This window comes from Danio rerio, chromosome 9 (assembly GCF_049306965.1).
Source record: "Danio rerio strain Tuebingen ecotype United States chromosome 9, GRCz12tu, whole genome shotgun sequence".
Taxonomy (NCBI): Eukaryota; Metazoa; Chordata; class Actinopteri; order Cypriniformes; family Danionidae; genus Danio; species Danio rerio.
In genome coordinates, this window is record NC_133184.1 from 46,252,501 (window position 1) to 46,272,500 (window position 20,000).

The 20,000-nt window shown below is 31.5% G+C and overlaps 1 protein-coding gene across 4 annotated transcripts in view; it reads right to left on the minus strand.

Annotated features, from left to right (window-relative positions):
• Positions 1 to 20,000, minus strand: part of pde1a (phosphodiesterase 1A, calmodulin-dependent) — a 263,528-nt gene that overhangs the window by 10,484 nt on the left and 233,044 nt on the right. For all 4 annotated transcript variants that reach the window (XM_073913162.1, XM_005167925.6, XM_073913163.1 and 1 more), the window contains 4 exons: positions 12,236 to 12,361; positions 12,046 to 12,147; positions 7,480 to 7,600; positions 5,729 to 5,810 (listed from right to left, as the gene is read on the minus strand). In XM_073913162.1, coding sequence (XP_073769263.1) covers positions 5,729 to 5,810; positions 7,480 to 7,600; positions 12,046 to 12,147; positions 12,236 to 12,361 — 431 coding nt within the window. The remainder of the gene's footprint in view (positions 1 to 5,728; positions 5,811 to 7,479; positions 7,601 to 12,045; positions 12,148 to 12,235; positions 12,362 to 20,000) is intronic.

Consider the following 20,000-nt stretch of genomic DNA (forward strand, 5'->3'; position numbering starts at 1 on the left):
ACAGTACACATACACAATAGTGTTGTTAAAACAGTGTCTGGAGTTGTTCAGCACAAATAAGTTCCTTTAAGGCAGTTTGAAAGATAAAGATGCTAAAAATAGTTCATCATTGCTTCTAGTTCATCAACCTTAAAAACAGGTCAAGCTGAGCGCACTGGGATACAATACTGCATTACGTCTGCTTCCTTTAGCAAATGTACAGTAGCAGATCATCCGTATACGCCATACGGAAACTTTAGATATAAACACACTGTGCATACTGCAGAGGAAGTAGACACAGTCGTGTGCGTGTGTGTGTCTGTAACATAACAGGACAGAAATTTGGATAATGGCATGAATATAACACAGGTATTACAATGAGAGGATGACTTATGAGAACATTCCCTGTGCCCCCATTTTTCAGAAGGCCCAGATATGATACAGTGGATGATACTTTTCTTAAATGCATATAAGAACTAGAGTTAGGTATAGGATGGAGACTTATATAATGCCCTCACAATTGTAAAGTGACATGGATAATGTCTGACAAATGCACTGCACTGTTGATTTGGTTTACTGTGTCCTCTAATTCAAAACGCCACAGGTTTTCTTGGAGGATTGAGCTTTGAGACTTAGGGCTCTATTTTGATGGTCCATGTGCAAAGCGCAAAACGCAGCTTGTTTTTAATAAAACAAATATAAATATGGATATAATAAATAATACTGCTAATAATAATAACATTATACAAAAGCAAATTGTTATGAATGAACTGAAAAAGCCTCCCGAGATGAAGAAGACATAAAAGCAGTGATTTTTCATATTTATATAGGCTAGAAAATCATATGTTTTGTAATATTTTAATCCTTTATATTTATATCCTATATCTATTCTTATTATATCCTATATATATCCTTAATATTTAAATTTTTTCATATGAAAAGATATTTGCCTATTGCTCTCTTGTGCGTATTAAGCAGTGTGTAAGCAAGGCGCAACTCTGCGCTGGAGTTTTGCCGGGTTTGTTTTGGTCTATTGAAAAATCTATTTTAGTTTCTCAAAATAGCAACGCGCCAGCAGTGCGCCTCAGAACGCCTTCCTTTTTAGACCAGAACGCCTATGGGCGCAAAAATGAGCGCTAATGCATTTGCTATTTAAACAGCGTAAAAAAAAACGACTCCTGCGCCAACCTGAAACTACTAAAAGACTATTGCAAGGCGCCTTGCGCCACATTGCGCCGGGTGTATGATAGGGCCCTTAGGCTTTTAGGGTTTTTTAAAGTATAAATTGCATACCACATATACAAGTGTGTGCGTGTGTGTGTGTGTGTGTGTGTGTGGTAACTCTACCTATCTGAGACTGGGCGATCATGGTGGCTTTGCGGTCACAGAGTGGAGAGAAAGGCAGTCCTAGTTCTGCCTCTTTGTCCCCCTGTTGAGTCAATAAAACAATCATTTAGTCACACTGTGAACAACACTCTGAGAACAGTCTAAAAAAGCTTTCCTCTCTATACCGAGACATCATGTACCCGAGATTTCTGAGACGACGGGATTTTGATTACAAGATAAATGCAGACAAATATACTGTATATATATTTCTAGAATTAAAATCCTGTACATATACAGTCGAAGTTAGAATTATTAGCCCTCCTGAATTATGAGCCCCCCTGTTTATTTTTTCCTCAATTTCTGTTTAACGGAGAGATTTTTTAAACACATTTCTAAACATAATAGTTTTAATAACTCATTTCTAATAACTGATTTATTTAATCTTTTCCATTATGAAGGTACATAATATTTGACTAAATACTAGTATTCAGTTTAAAGTGACATTTAAAGGCTTATCTAGGTTAATTAGGCAAGTTATGGTAATTGAAAAAAAACTGAAAAAATAAAGCGGCTAATAATTTTGACCTTAAAATGGTGTTTAAAAAATTAAAAACTGCTTTTATTCTAACCAAAATAAAACAAATAAGACTTTCTCCAGAAGAAAAAATATAGGAAATAATGTGAAAAAAAATCCTTGCTCTGTTAAACATAATTTAGGTAATATTTAAATAAGAAAAAAAAAATCACAGGAGGTCTAATATTTTGACTTCAACTGTATAGACGCGAACACACACACACACGCACGCACGCACGCACACACATTTAACATTTATTTATATATAACTAAAAAACAATGAAACAAAATGATGTAAAATGTTTTCCACTTTAGAAAAGTAATTGGATTAAAAACTACAAACCCTGAAAGATAGATAGATAGATAGATAGATAGATAGATAGATAGATAGATAGATAGATAGATAGATAGATAGATAGATAGATAGATAGATAGGATGACTGAACGACAGACAGACAGACAGATAGATAGACAGATAGATAGATAGATAGATAGATAGATAGATAGATAGATAGATAGATAGATAGATAGATAGATAGATAGATAGATAGATAGATAGATAGATAGATAGTTAGATAGATAGATAGATAGATAGATAGATAGATAGATAGATAGATAGATAGATAGGATGACTGAACGACAGACAGACAGACAGACAGACAGACAGACAGACAGACAGACAGACAGACAGATAGATAGATAGATAGATAGATAGATAGATAGATAGATAGATAGATAGATAGATAGATAGATAGATAGATAGATAGATAGATAGATAGATAGGATGACTGAACGACAGACAGACAGACAGATAGACAGATAGATAGATAGATAGATAGATAGATAGATAGATAGATAGATAGATAGATAGATAGATAGATAGATAGATAGATAGATAGATAGATAGATAGATAGATAGATAGATAGATAGATAGATAGATAGGATGACAGACAGACAGACAGACAGACAGACAGACAGACAGACAGACAGACAGACAGACAGACAGACAGACAGACAGACAGACAGATAGATAGATAGATAGATAGATAGATAGATAGATAGATAGATAGATAGATAGATAGATAGATAGATAGGATGACAGACAGACAGACAGACAGACAGACAGACAGACAGACAGACAGACAGACAGACAGACAGATAGATAGATAGATAGATAGATAGATAGATAGATAGATAGATAGATAGATAGATAGATAGATAGATAGATAGATAGATAGATAGATAGATAGATAGATAGATAGAATGACTGAATGACAGACAGACAGACAGACAGACAGACAGACAGACAGACAGACAGACAGACAGACAGACAGACAGACAGACAGACAGACAGACAGATAGATAGATAGATAGATAGATAGATAGATAGATAGATAGATAGATAGATAGATAGATAGATAGATAGATAGATAGATAGAAAAAAAGAAAGAATATATATGTTGATATATAAATTATATTCGGCAGCACGGTGGCACAGTGGGTAGCACAAACACCTCACAGCAAGAAGGTTGCTGGTTCGAGACCCAGCTGAGTCAGTTGGCGTTTCTGTGTGGAGTTTGCATGTTCTCCCCGTGTTGGCGTGGGTTTCCTCTGGGTTCTCCTTTTTCCTCCATAGTCCAAAGACATGCGGTACAGGTGAATTGGGTAAGTTAATTGTCCATATGTAACCCACCATTCCTACACCACCCAACCCGCTCCGAGCTGGGATCCAACCGACGATGGGAGTCGGGTGCTCTACCAAGGAGGCTAAAGACCATGGCCTCTAACGTCTGTATGTGTGGGGATGAGTGTGTATGGGTATTTCCCAGTGATGGGTTGCAGCTGGAAGGTCATCCACTGTGTATAACATATGCTGGATAATTTGTTGGTTCATTCCACTGTGGTGACCCCAGATTAATAAGGGGAATAAGCATTACATATACATAACAGTACACATACACAATAGTGTTGTTAAAACAGTGTCTGGAGTTGTTCAGCACAAATAAGTTCCTTTAAGGCAGTTTGAAAGATAAAGATGCTAAAAATAGTTCATCATTGCTTCTAGTTCATCAACCTTAAAAACAGGTCAAGCTGAGCGCACTGGGATACAATACTGCATTACGTCTGCTTCCTTTAGCAAATGTACAGTAGCAGATCATCCGTATACGCCATACGGAAACTTTAGATATAAACACACTGTGCATACTGCAGAGGAAGTAGACACAGTCGTGTGCGTGTGTGTGTCTGTAACATAACAGGACAGAAATTTGGATAATGGCATGAATATAACACAGGTATTACAATGAGAGGATGACTTATGAGAACATTCCCTGTGCCCCCATTTTTCAGAAGGCCCAGATATGATACAGTGGATGATACTTTTCTTAAATGCATATAAGAACTAGAGTTAGGTATAGGATGGAGACTTATATAATGCCCTCACAATTGTAAAGTGACATGGATAATGTCTGACAAATGCACTGCACTGTTGATTTGGTTTACTGTGTCCTCTAATTCAAAACGCCACAGGTTTTCTTGGAGGATTGAGCTTTGAGACTTAGGGCTCTATTTTGATGGTCCATGTGCAAAGCGCAAAACGCAGGGCGCAAACGCTTTCAGGGCGTGTCAGAACGCATTTTTGCTCATTTATGGACGGGAAAATCCGCTTTGCGCCGTGGCGCATGGTCTAAAAGGGTTGAGTTTATTTTGTTAATGAGTTATTGGTGTGTTTTGAGAATAAACTAATTAAGAGTCTCATCTCCCATTCCCTTTAAGAGTCAGCTGCATCGCGCCAAGAGCGCATTCACTATTTACAGGACGTAAAGTAAGTCTAAGTGGAAAAAATGAGCATTTCACTTGCAAACAGTTAACAGTTTTTTTTAACAGAAAACTGTTAAACAGCATCTACTGCGTGAGAATGAGAGATAAATGATCTACTTTCACTTTCGCTCTTGGATAAGGAAACCTTTATGCACAGACATCAATTAGCCTATAAATAATTAATTGCGTTTGTTAAGCGCAAATATTCGTTTCAAAACTGTTTCTAAATTCAGTTCTAATTTCCAGCGAACGAATAAATGAACAACAATAACGAAGTGTGCTCAAAAACCTGAGTTATATCCTAAAACACATGCTGTGCCCCATATGGTCTAAAACCTGACAGGTGGGCAAATCTAAGCTTGTTTTTAATAAAACAAATATAAATATGGATATAATAAATAATACTGCTAATAATAATAACATTATACAAAAGCAAATTGTTATGAATGAACTGAAAAAGCCTCCCGAGATGAAGAAGACATAAAAGCAGTGATTTTTCATATTTATATAGGCTAGAAAATCATATGTTTTGTAATATTTTAATCCTTTATATTTATATCCTATATCTATTCTTATTATATCCTATATATATCCTTAATATTTAAATTTTTTCATATGAAAAGATATTTGCCTATTGCTCTCTTGTGCGTATTAAGCAGTGTGTAAGCAAGGCGCAACTCTGCGCTGGAGTTTTGCCGGGTTTGTTTTGGTCTATTGAAAAATCTATTTTAGTTTCTCAAAATAGCAACGCGCCAGCAGTGCGCCTCAGAACGCCTTCCTTTTTAGACCAGAACGCCTATGGGCGCAAAAATGAGCGCTAATGCATTTGCTATTTAAACAGCGTAAAAAAAAACGACTCCTGCGCCAACCTGAAACTACTAAAAGACTATTGCAAGGCGCCTTGCGCCACATTGCGCCGGGTGTATGATAGGGCCCTTAGGCTTTTAGGGTTTTTTAAAGTATAAATTGCATACCACATATACAAGTGTGTGCGTGTGTGTGTGTGTGTGTGTGTGTGGTAACTCTACCTATCTGAGACTGGGCGATCATGGTGGCTTTGCGGTCACAGAGTGGAGAGAAAGGCAGTCCTAGTTCTGCCTCTTTGTCCCCCTGTTGAGTCAATAAAACAATCATTTAGTCACACTGTGAACAACACTCTGAGAACAGTCTAAAAAAGCTTTCCTCTCTATACCGAGACATCATGTACCCGAGATTTCTGAGACGACGGGATTTTGATTACAAGATAAATGCAGACAAATATACTGTATATATATTTCTAGAATTAAAATCCTGTACATATACAGTCGAAGTTAGAATTATTAGCCCTCCTGAATTATGAGCCCCCCTGTTTATTTTTTCCTCAATTTCTGTTTAACGGAGAGATTTTTTAAACACATTTCTAAACATAATAGTTTTAATAACTCATTTCTAATAACTGATTTATTTAATCTTTTCCATTATGAAGGTACATAATATTTGACTAAATACTAGTATTCAGTTTAAAGTGACATTTAAAGGCTTATCTAGGTTAATTAGGCAAGTTATGGTAATTGAAAAAAAACTGAAAAAATAAAGCGGCTAATAATTTTGACCTTAAAATGGTGTTTAAAAAATTAAAAACTGCTTTTATTCTAACCAAAATAAAACAAATAAGACTTTCTCCAGAAGAAAAAATATAGGAAATAATGTGAAAAAAAATCCTTGCTCTGTTAAACATAATTTAGGTAATATTTAAATAAGAAAAAAAAAATCACAGGAGGTCTAATATTTTGACTTCAACTGTATAGACGCGAACACACACACACACGCACGCACGCACGCACACACATTTAACATTTATTTATATATAACTAAAAAACAATGAAACAAAATGATGTAAAATGTTTTCCACTTTAGAAAAGTAATTGGATTAAAAACTACAAACCCTGAAATCTAGCTCATAAAATGCAATTGTACCATTACAGTACATTACAGTATATATATATATATATATATATTTGAAGTCAGAATTATTAGGCACTGAATTATTAGCCCCCCTGTTTAGTTTTTACCCCAATTTCTGTTTAACAGAGATATTTTTTTTCTAATTTCTAAATATAATAGTTTTTTAAACATCATAGTTTTAATAACTCATTTCTAATAACTGATGTTTTTTATCTTTGTCATCATGAAAGTAACTAATATTTGAACTATTTTTTCAAGACACTTCTATACAGCTTAAAGTGACATTAACTAGGTTAATTAGGTTAACTAGCCAGGTTAGGGTAAATAGGCAAGTTGTTGTATACCGATAGTTTGTTCTCAAAAAATATAAAGCTTCTTTTAAAAAAGAAAAAAATAGCTTTCATTCTAGCCGAAATAAAACAAATAAGACTTTTTACAGAAGAAAAAATATTATCAGATATACTGTGAAAATTTCCTTGCTTTTGGGAAATATTTAAAAAAGAAAAAACTATTTAACTATATATATATATATATATATATATATATATATATATATATATATATATATATATATATATATATATAGTTGAAGTAAAAAAAAATATATATATATACATACACTCTCTGACTGCCACTGTGCACTGAAACATAATTGATGAATAATCTTTTGTATCTTTTAAAACACAATGTGTTCATGCATTTATTGTTCTGTTTTGCTATTTGATACTTTTTTTCATCCTGTGCATAAGCTGTCTGATGGATTCCAGTTCAGTGAGATGATGTGTGCATCTGAGGGAGTTGAGCTTGTGTTGTGGCAGACGTGTGTGTGTTGTACCTGTCTGAAAAACTCCTCCATGAGGGCTTGAGTCCAGCGGTAGTGCAGCTTCCAGCCCTTCGCAGGATGACTGATATCGGCCGCGTGCAGCATCAGAGACAACGCCTTAGCCTTGTCTATTCTGAGAGACACACGTTCAGCACAGAGTCACTTAAAATATAGTCAAATAAACCATGATGCATTAAAAATAACCCAGAAACTCACACCCGAACTTATACTCATAAACGTGTCTGTCTCTCTGTGTTGTTTTTTTCTGTTGATCATACATAATTCAGAAATGTTAACTACTTTGATTACAGCTTAACAAAAATGGTATTGGGGAAAAAAGAAGAAAGTTGTAGTCTACTAATACCCATGATTAAATATTTTTTTAATTTTAAATACAGATATAACATTCATTCAGTAATTTTCTTGTCGGCTTAGTCCCTTTATTAATCCGGGGTCCCCACAGCGGAATGAACCGCCAACTTATCCAGCAAGTTTTTACGCAGAGGATGCCCTTCCAGCCGCAACCCATCTCTGGGAAAACAGATATAACAAATGTATGTAATTACAAATGCACATTTCATGAAATCACACATTTGTGTGGATAAAACTACTTATGTTATACAGTGCTCAGCATATATAAGTGCACCCCCCACAAATCTCTCATTTAAATTCATATTTTCTATAGGCTGCTTTATTTTGCCTACATACAGCAACAAGCAGAGAACACTACAGTTTGACAAATATTGCTGCTGTTGGACAACATCATGTACTTTTGAGGCTTTTTATAGTCGAGAATGTAGCTGTTTAGATTTCAACTATGCAGTTTATTTATAAGGATAGTGCCTATTTTAAATGTAATCTTTGAGAGACAGCGCGTCAGCAGCTATTAGTCTGTCTTTGAGAAAAGATGGTTGACGACGTTCATGCACAAGATAAGGACAGAGACCGCATGATAGCTGTGTAATTTCAAACTATAGCTGATCAAATCATTATTAAACAGGTAAATCACTTTCTAAGTCGATCCCTCTCTTTTGTATGTTTTAGTGCAGTATTTATACCATTGTAATATTATGATCTTCCGATTGCAACAGAGAAATACTGGGAAATCTCTGTAGACTGATTGCATTTCATGCAGTTCAGCCTTATAATCTTAAAATTTCAGCAAAATCAGCTGTTTTGTCATCACTTTAGACATTACGCTAGAAAATCATTCAAACACTAGCTCTAAAGTGACGTTAGTGAATTAGCAACGGTTTCTACTGTTCTGGCCGTCAGCAGCAGATGTGAATGAATGGCAGAAGAAAGTAGTTCCTCTTGCAAGAGGGTTGGACTCTCCGTGTTTAATTTTCTTTTTTATTTACAGGATTATGCCTTCGAACTGTTGTATAAATCACTCAGCCAACGCATGCCTCCTACCAGTATTGATATACAGCCATATCACACTGCTACTCATGTCATATTGCTCATATATTCATTAGTTTAGTTTGTACTGAAGCCAAGTTTGGAGCTAATCTAACAAAATATCTTCTCATCAAAAACTAACAGCCCAAATTTATGTTAGGGAAAAATAATAAATAAAATCTTCAAAAATAGCAAAAATCAAAAGAAACAAAAAATAAATTAAATTTAGTTGAAATGCTGTAGTTTTTTTTTTTTTTTTTCAATTTTCAATTTTTTCAATTTTCAATTTTGTTTGAATTTAATTGTATTTTCTTTCCATTTCTTAAGATGTTCTGGGACTAAAATTGTTTTTTTTATAAATATATCTGTTTAATAAATCTGTTTTGTTCAAATGCACCAATATATACAGTATTAACCATATTCACTGAAATGGATAAAAATATTCATTTTTAAAATCGGGTGTACTGTATTACTGTATATAATGTTAAGGCACTTAAATTGAAACTTTTGTTTCCACAAAATAGATAATAATAATAATAATAATAATAAATTTTTCATCATCACCAAATCAACAAATAAGAAATATTTCTTATTTGTAATTATTTTAAAGAAGTATTATACTAAAGAAATAGAATAGAAACAAAAACAAAATGAAAATAGATACTTCAATGCAATAATATTTACTGTTTTTGCTGCATTTTTGATCATACATAAAAGTAAGTTTGGTGAGCATTAGGAATTTTCAAAAACACAGTTTTTAATGGTAATGAATATTTACCTTAAGATTGTATTTTCTAAAACTTTGGCACATAACGGAAAATTAAATGCATGTTTGTATGCATGCAGGTTTTGAACAAAATGTGCTCAATGAAAAAAACAATATGCAAAAATAGGCAGTGGTGAAATTAGACATTAGCAGACATGTAAAAATAAACTAAAATGTTTTTAAGATGTTAAGAGTCTTAAAATAACTACTATTAAAAATAGAACAAAGGACTGCAGAGCAAAGCATTTATAATAATAGAGAATGAACTGTCATTTTTTCTCATAAACTGGGCGAAGAAAAAATCTTATTTTTGTCTGATTATCTTTATCTAAAAAATTATCTAAAAAAATCTCTGTCTACATGAAAAGACAAAAACCCAATGTTAAGGACACGCCGAACAAACAGGTGACTATAAAGGCCTTTTATGCTGGGTTGACACCAAGAGGGGAAATAAGTATCTGTGTAAGTAAACTGCATACAAGTCAATGCAATCAGAGAACAGAGACAGATTACCAATTAAAGGATTAAAATATTACAAAAATTATTATTTTCTACATAAATATAAAAATCGCTGCCTCCATGTCTTCTTCATTACGGGGGTCTTTCTTCAGTTTATTCATGACAATTAGCATTTGTATAATGTTAATATTATTAGCAGTATTGTTTATCATATGCATATTTACATTTGTTTTAATAAAAACATGCTTAGATTTGTCCACCTGTCGGGTTTTGGACCAAATGGGGCTTACAGGGCGTGTGTTTGGATATAACTCAGTTTTTTGCCTATACTTCGTTATTATTGCTCATTTATTGGTTTGGTGGAAATAAGAACTGAATTTAGAAACAGTTTTGAAACAAATCTTTGCACTTAAACTTAAATATGTAGGCTAATGGATGTCTTCAGCGGAGTGCATACAACATAGTTTCCTTATCTACGAATCAGAAAAAGAGAAAGAAGCCAATTGGAGGAGGCTCATTCTTTATCCTTGGACTGCAGATGCTGTTTAACTGTTTTCTTGCCAGTAAAGCGTTCTATTTTTCCCATTACAAAGTCCGCAAAGTAAATAGCAAATGCACTATAGCATGACGCAACTGACTCCTTAAGGGAATGGGAGATGAGACTCTGATTGGTTTATTCTTAAAACACACCCATAACTCATTAAGAAAATAAGCACAACCCTTTTAGACCAATGGAGTGATTGCTTACAAGTGTTGAGTGCCGTGAAGGAGATCAGGATGGAAAGTTTTGTTTTGTGTTTACCTCAAAGTTAAAGTTGTTGCATGTCTGCCGGTTCCTGCCTCAAAATGAGCGAGTTTGAGCCACTTGTACATGCAGGAAGTGTTCAGAAAAAACAAAACAGCAGCGAAGAACCTCAACACAGAGGAACATTAACACCTCAATACCCACTAGCGTTTCGGAAGTGTTAATGCAGACCAACAGAAACAGCTTGCAGAATTATAAACGCACAGCTTCGAACGTTGCATTCGCCGTGGGTTACGCCGGTTACTTGACGCAAAAGTATAAACCAGGCTTTAAAATAGCAAAAGTGGATTCAGACGTGCCCTTAATGCTTTGTGCCCTGTGCTTTAGACTGTGCGCCTATATCATTAAAATAGAGCCCTAGGTGTGAACCCAGCGTAATGACATCATGAGGCAAAAACCTCTAGTGGCCACATGACCACAATGTACCAGAAAAATTCAGAAAAAATCTACACCCTGGTCAGAGTTTTAAGACAGTTTTGGTTTCAATCACCTGATGCTGTGTTTTAGTGGGGACAAAAATGCGTAGAAAAAAAATGGTTTTCAAAATACCTGTCTTCATGTGTACAGGGCTTTAGGCCTGGGCCTTGGGTATTTTTATAAATGTGCTTCATACAAAAATGCAAAAACACACTGTGATGCATGTTAAGGGCACGCCAAACCAACAGGTGGCAATAATGAAACCTATGCTGGGTTCACGCCAAATGCGCAATTAGTATTTGTACGAGTAAATTGCATACAAGTCAATGCAAACAAGAGAAGAGCGGCGGATGGACAGTTTTTTAGCCAATTCTGTTGAAATGTTTATGTGCCTATTGTCAATTTCATTAGGATTTATTTACAGCATCGATGTTGTAATGTAACTAAGATACAATCAGTTGAATAGACTTAAGCATTCATCTAGTCGTTCAAGCGTAAAACAAGATGAAAGACAGTGTAAACCCCAGCGCAAAAACTCTATTGAAAATACCGGGGTAAAATAAATGTCCATATTTTAAAGACATAACGCAAAAAAGACAAAAAATGTAAATATATGCCGTGTTTCTTTAGGGTCTTAGTCTCATTCTGGAGTTTTGGTACTATGCAAGAAGCACGGCACATTTTGATAAAGCAGTCCCAGCATCAGATTTTCATTCTCAGTGTCACTCACCCCTCAGGCTGCTGCAGAGAGTTCCTCATGGTCTTGATCTGCTGGAAATGGCAGGACATATCAGTGCTCATGACCATCTCGATGACCAGCGTGCGCAGCTCCCTGTGGGAAACACAACACAGAGGCTCAGCAGGACTCAAAGCACAGCCTCTTTCTCAGAAGTCTGCCTCCATTCCTCTCGTTTCCACACCTCCAGTCATCTTTGGAGAGGTTGACCAGAATGTTCATCTCATCCTCCTGCATGAGTCTGTAGGCTGCGCTCACGTGGTGGTTTTCCAGAACCGAGCGGTCATTGTACAGGATGGCCACTTCTGATCTGTGCAAAAACAATCACAGAAGAGTCTTTTTAGACCTATTTATATCGGTGTAGTAGCTTTTAAAAGGTCCACAGAAAAAAAGTAAGTTTTACAAACCCCCAAAAAATTACTTGTTCAAACTACTTATTTAAAATCAGCTGAATCAACACAATGCTTAAGTTTTTTGAGGGACAACCTAATTGTTTATGTTTAATCTACTTATATTTGGTAAAAACAATTAAGTTATCTGTTCCCTAATATAGTAAAATATTAAGAGATCATTATATGGAGATGGATATACCATGAGTCTCAGAGACCATTGTTTACTCGTTATCAAGTACATTTCATGCAAAAGTGGACAACGGGTCAATCAGAAGACAAAAACTGTGACGAGACTCATGGGCCATGTCCTCCGCATTTACATCTATGACTACTTTAGGTCGTTCATCCGGACCTGACATCATCAAGAGAACGCAGACTCATGCAGGTCTGAGATTTCATATCATCACAACCAATGAAATGAGCAAAGCAACCCTAACACTTACACAATAAAAGCATCTAAATACATCTATAATTAAGTGAAAAAAGCTAAATTATTTTAAGAACACTAGTATCAGTTCTTAAAATAACAATTAAATAGGTTTTATTACATTTGTATTACTTTATTAGCCAAAGTAAAATATACTTGTAAGCATTGTTTTCTACATTGAATTGAGCACTACTAGACATTTTGATGTTTATTCTTGCCTGAAATTAATCTATTTTAAATTCATTTTTAAGAGAGAAAGAACGGAAAAAACACCTGAACTGAAAATATCTATACACATTTTACTATGTTATCATTTTACATCAGAATTATTAACTCTTTCTCAGTTACAAGAAAAAGATAATAGCAATAATGATTTAAAAATAAGTAAAAAAACATTTTAAAAAGTAAAAATTAATTAGTAATTTATTTAGTTAAATTTAAATAATGAATAACAGTTAATTAATTTAAAAATAATTAAGTAATTTATTAAGTTAAATTTGAATAATAAATAACAGTTAAGTAATAAAAAATTAAGTAATTTATTTAGTTAAATTTGAATAATAAATAACAGTTGGGTAATTAATAAATAAATAATGAATTTAGTTAAATTAGAAAAATAAAAAAAACAATTAAGAAATTAATAAATATTTAAGTCATGAATTTAGTTAAATTAGAATAATGAATAACAATTAAGTAATTAAAGACTAAATAAGTAATTTATTTAGTTAAATTAGAATAATGAATAACAATAAAGTAAATAATAAATAATTAAGTAATAATTTAGTTAAATTTCAATAAGGAATAACAATTAAATGATTAAAAAATCATTAATTAATTTAGGTAAATTAGAATAATGAATAACAATTAAGTATCAAAAATTATTAAGTAATTAATTTAGTTAAATTAGTACAATAAATTACAATTAAGTAAATAATACATAATTAAGTAATTAATTTACAATAAAGAATAACAAATAATTAATAAATAATTATTTAGTTAAATTATAATAATGAATAACAATTAAGTTATTAAGTAATTAATTTACTTAAATTATAATGATGAATGGCAAGCGATTAATAAGTTATAATTTATAAATAATTAATAAATAATTAAGTAATTAATTTGGTTAAATTAAAATAATTTATAACAATTAAGTAATTTATTTAGTAACATTAACTTAGTAATTTATTATTAGGTAAACAAAAAAAAAAATTAAAACAAGAAAAATGTATTAATAAAAAAAAAAACCTTTTTGCTTTCAAAATAATCTATAATGTATCCCCAAGAGTTTTAAAACTTGTCATCAGATTTTTTTATGTAGAAAATTGCATTTGTTTTTGTTCTGTAGCAGCATCATTTTCATCCCAGAATCCTTTTTAGCGCTGTATAATTTATTCACCTTTATGTCATTGCAAGTCTTTACCACTTTCTTTCTGTCTGTCACAGAACACAAAGGGTTCTTTATGAAAGCTTATTGTCACCAGGGGCTGTCAAGCTTCAAAAAGGACAAAAAGCACCGTAAAAATAACATTAAAGTAGATCATATGACTCATGCAGTACCTTTCAAGTCTTCTGAAGTTTTGTGTGGGTAAAATAATGAAATTTCAAAGTCATTTATGCTGAAAATATTGCCCTGAATTTTCTTCAAACTTGTCATGTGACGCACAAGAACACACTGCATTTGGCGCCATTGAAGTAAACCTACAGAGAGATCTACAAGAGAGATTTTTAAATTTAACAGCATCTGTGATCTTAGATACAATTGTTGTCTCAATTGCACAACTGCCACTGGGGTGGTAACCTAAGATACAAAAACTAAAAGGTTCATCTTTGTACCTCTTATACTCTTAAAGTCTGCGTAATATTAAAATTTACAATGTTTGTTTAGCTAGCTCACATCGTTATTCTTAAAAAATGAGGGATTAAATGAGAAGATCTGGCGAAATGTAAGTTTATTTGACAGAAATAAATAACAGAATAACAGAAAATCATAATGGAATTTAAATAAGTGAATCATGCTTCAGTTGGGTTGCAAAAATTAACTTTAAGAAATCTTTTAGGTCATGGTGAAGCTTTAACTGACTGAAACATGAGTGCTGACTACATATTTTAGATAGGTTTAGTCCAAACATGGGAGAATTGTCACGGAAGATCCGGTTCACAAAAAAATTCTGCACTTTCTATCACTACTGTGTATCTAACCCAAGAAGTAGCCCTGCACACATATTGGTTACTTAGGCCTGCTATCTTGTGGGCTGTTGTATTTAAATTTGAGAGTGAGTAGATGCTAGTGGTCATGTGTCTTCTGAATACAGGTTTCAGAAATATGTCTTTGGTTGAGTTATTATACAATATTCAGATGATTTTGAATCTTGCACCTATAACAAATATTCTAATTTCTAAAAAAAAAAAAAAAAAAAAAAAAAAAAAAAAAAGCTAAAGCTAATACTGACACTAATAAAAACTAAACTAAAACTAAGCAATTTCAAAATATAAAAACTAATAAAAACTAGTAAATCTGCCTCTAAAAACTAAAACTAACTGAATTTGAAAACAAACTAAATAAAAAGTAAAACTAATGAAAAATCCAAAACTATTATAACATTGTATCTTTGTGCATTGATGATGTTTAGCGTTATGAATTTAATGTTTTAATATTTTAAATGGTCACGCAGTAATACATTTTGCATTTTGCACACATTGCACCCTGTACAGAACACTATTTTAATCGAGTAGGGAACAACATTAATACCTATCATCTTCCATACCCATGTGTGTGGCGGTACTTTTCCCCTCTTTTCTCAAAAACTACTGATTTTTACTCCATTTCTAAGAAGCGTTTTCTGTACAAATTCTTAAAAATACATTTCTTTATAAGCCTTTGATTGAAAAACAACTAGCTACAATGACAACTTTTGTAATCTTCAATCAAAGTCTAACCATCTGCTTTTGTGTTTGTAGTGGCGATCCTTTTTATCAACCAGAGGGCTGCTATAGGAACTGTACATCAATAACCTTAACCATGCCCCTCTTACTGTTAGTTTGCTATGAGAGAATGAAGTGCAAATGAGAGCCCCTCTTCTCTACTCAATAATCTATTTTAGTTGGAAGTACATCAACTGAAATAAAGGTCTCAGCAACTTCTGGCTTATGTGGACTTTAAATTAGGCTCTGTGTTTGTATTTATGGCTTCATACCTTTATACAATATATTTATACTTCTATATTAAGCTAAAACAACACAATCGTTGTGTTTTTTGGGGGGTAATGACACACTTAATTAAAGCTCAATGCACTTACATTTCTAAAAACAAATAAGTTAACTTCCTTCATGTTGTCCCAACACAAATCGATTGTGTAAAACCCAGCATTTTTTGTGTACACTATAAAAAGTCAGAAAATTCTGGTTGTCTTAAATTTTGAAGCTGAATCATATTAACCTTTTGAGTCAATTGAACTTATGTTATGTTAAACTGACTTAAATCTGCTTGCATAACTTATAAAATTAAGTTAGAACATGATTAACTTAGTTTAATAATTAACAATGACCTAAAAACATATGCTGTCATGATTAATTGATCATATTTTTCTTTACAGAGTACTTATATGACCCATTTCCACTGTGAAGTATGGTTCAATACAGTACACATTCCAATGACAAAAGTCAATTTTTGGGCCATTTATTTACAACAGTAGGATACAAAAGAGTGGAGCTATAAACTCTAAATCTCCTCTGAAGCCTGTATTTTTAAGAGTATAATTACACCTGAATGGTAAACATTAGTACCTAAAAGGTTCAAATTTGCACTGTTAACGTTTGTACCTTCTTATGTAATTTAGTATTTTAATCAAAGTCTTGCTTATTCATAACTTAGCAGGTTAATAATGGTAGGTGTCAGTAAATTTCAATGAAATATTAAATTTATTCAGGGAGATACTGTCACTCTGAATAGCCTTTTATTTTTTGCTTACTGAACAAAGCAGCTTGGAATTCATTAAACAGTTGAGGTCGGTGCGTTTTTAAAACAAAATCTTTTTTTCTCTCACCAAAGCTGAATTTATTAAAGTTAAAATATAATAAATAAATGATTATTTCTGTGATGGCAAAGCTAAATTTCCTCAAGTGCCACATGATCCTTCAGAATAACGGTTTATTTTGGCTTCATTCATTCATTCATTTTCTTGTCAGCTTAGTCCCTTTATTAAACCGGGGTCGCAACAGCAGAATGAACCGCCAACTTATCCAGTAGGTTTTTACGCAGTGGATGCCCTTCCAGCCGCAACCCATCTCTGGGAAATAATTTTGGCTTCAATTAAATATAAATTTTCTCAAATTAATTTTCTTAAATACTTCCCAAACCCATGTGAGTTTTAAATGCTGATAATAAATACAAATGTATAATCAATATTTGATTAGAATTTTTTTATTAAATGAAATGAAATTATTAAGTCCAAATAATACTACATACCTCCCCAGACAAAAATGCTGGTTCTAAAACACAATTATAAATATAATATATATTTAATAAATAATACTTACTTGTATGTTAATGATTGAAAAAGTAATTTTTTTTTCCTTTCCATAACATTTATTTAATGTTTTAGGATGAATATTTTCCACAAGCATACAAGGCTGTGCTTAATATATTCAGAGATATTAATATAGTCCAGATGTAAATTGTATTAAATTAATATGGTCATTTTTTTATTTTATTTTATGCTTTATATGAATTATTAAGTTATATTAACTGAATTATATGCCCCATGAATTAAATTAAGTATTTGATCTTCAAGGCTTAATATCAAATTTAAAGACCAAAAACAAACAATGAGCAAATGAGTTTAATTAACACTGAAAAATGTTTCACTGACTTTATGTACAAAATTAAAATATTTCACATTTAATATATAACATGTTTTTAATAACTGTTTCTTTTTCAACAATGTAAGATTTAACATTTCATATCAATGTCCAAAACAAATGCTTCTAAATCATCACAGTTACACACATCTTTTCAGTTTCAGATTTCTTCTTCATTTTTTGTGGTGTGGCATTATTTAGTTAACTCTGATTGAGTGGTCTTTCTAGTCTTTCCCGCTGTCAATGGAGCAGTCTGGCGAAAGGACAAAGAAAGCTGATCCTGACTGGTCCTCATGCGTGCATTTGAAATGTTGATTGGCTCACAGAAAGAACCTTATTTAGTCAAGCCAGAGTTTGACTTTGAAGATAAAACCTATTTTGTTTTTTTTAAATAAAAAGTCCCAAAATATAAACACCTTGTAAACAAAAACACTGCATGATGTAAATAAGTTGTCATTTAATACGAATATGTGAATAACTCAACTTTGACAAAAATGGAACCTTATAATTCTAAATTGACAAAATGTCAAACTGCTTTATTTCATAAACACTAAAACAATTATTTATTTATTTATTTATTTATTTATTTATTTATTTATTTATTTTTACAGCATTGTTATTATATGTATTTTTTTCTCCTAGTGGATTTAATTGGCTGGTAATTAAAAGTATTTTTTGAATGTAAAATAGCAAAGGTCAATATTATTTGCAACTAGAAATGCTTTTTTTTATTTCTTTGAATCAAGATGATACTGTCAAAATGAACACTGCTGTAAATGTGAACGAGACAAAGTAACAACATCAAGTGCAGATTGTGACATTGATTCTGCTACTGAAGATGAATTTAAAACCAGATAAATTCTTCTCCAGGAGGAAGATAAACAGTGATGGACAGCAAGCGGTGGATTTTCTCTGTCTATTAAACAGTATGCCGTATGCATACACTCATTCTCTTTGGCTCTCACACTAGGCTCTGGTCCAAACCCTACCGAGTGGCCTACGTAGGCAGCATTTTAATGCATCACAGACATGCTCCAGATGAAAACTGTGCTCTTCCAAATGGTAGGAAGCATCATTGTGCTAAGATGATAACCTTATGTGGCCAATTTATATATACTATATATATATGCATCTTCTTCAGTGAAAAAGCACTGAAAATGCAACAAGCTAACATTGAAAACTATTCAATTTTCCATATCAAAACATAAAAAATGTAGATTATGAATTTATAATTAATAAATGAAAATATAATCCATATCTAAAACATATAAAAATTTGTGTATTTTTATATAATTAGTAAATTATTAAACGCAAATAATAATACAAAATTCCATCCAAGATAAAAATGGTGGTTCTAAATATTAAATTTAAATACAAATATAAAAAGTATTTTATAAATATTAGCATAAGTACAATAGGTATGCATAAGTACGAAAGTTATAAATGTTCTTTACATATTGATAGATGTACATGCTTCCATAAAAGTTATATTATTAATTATTAAAATTAATATAACTATTCATAAATCATGAATATCTTAAATGTAAATGTACAAAATGATGCAAAAAATATATCAAATTTATATTAAATATTAATAGATTCAATAAAAACATGCTTGCTTTAGTAAAAATAAATATTTTAAACAGCAAAATGCTGATTACAATAATAATACAATTTATATATATATATATATATATATATATATATATATATATATATATATATATATATATATATATATATATATATATATATATATATATTTTATGAACATTTATAAATACCAAATTATTATTATAAATGAAATATAAAAATAAACAGTACATGTTAATAAAAACATTTACTACTAATGATAATCATTATTATTAATGCAACATGTGTACATTTAAACAAATAAATAAATAAATAAAGTATAAAAATAAATAAATAAACAAAACAAAATAAAACAAAATTAAATAAAATTAAATAATAAAATTAAATAAAATAAAATGAATAAAATATGATAAAATAATAAATCAAAATAAAATGAATTGAAATAAAATAAAATAAAATGAAGTAAAATACAAAAATAAAATACAAATATAAAATAAAATAAAATGAAATAATAAAATAAAATAACCAATAAAAAAAATGAAATGAAGTAAAATACAAAAAATAAAACAAAAAATACTAAAGTAAAATAAATAAATAAAACGAAATAATAAATAAATGAAAATAATATATATATATATATATATATATATATATATATATATATATATATATATATA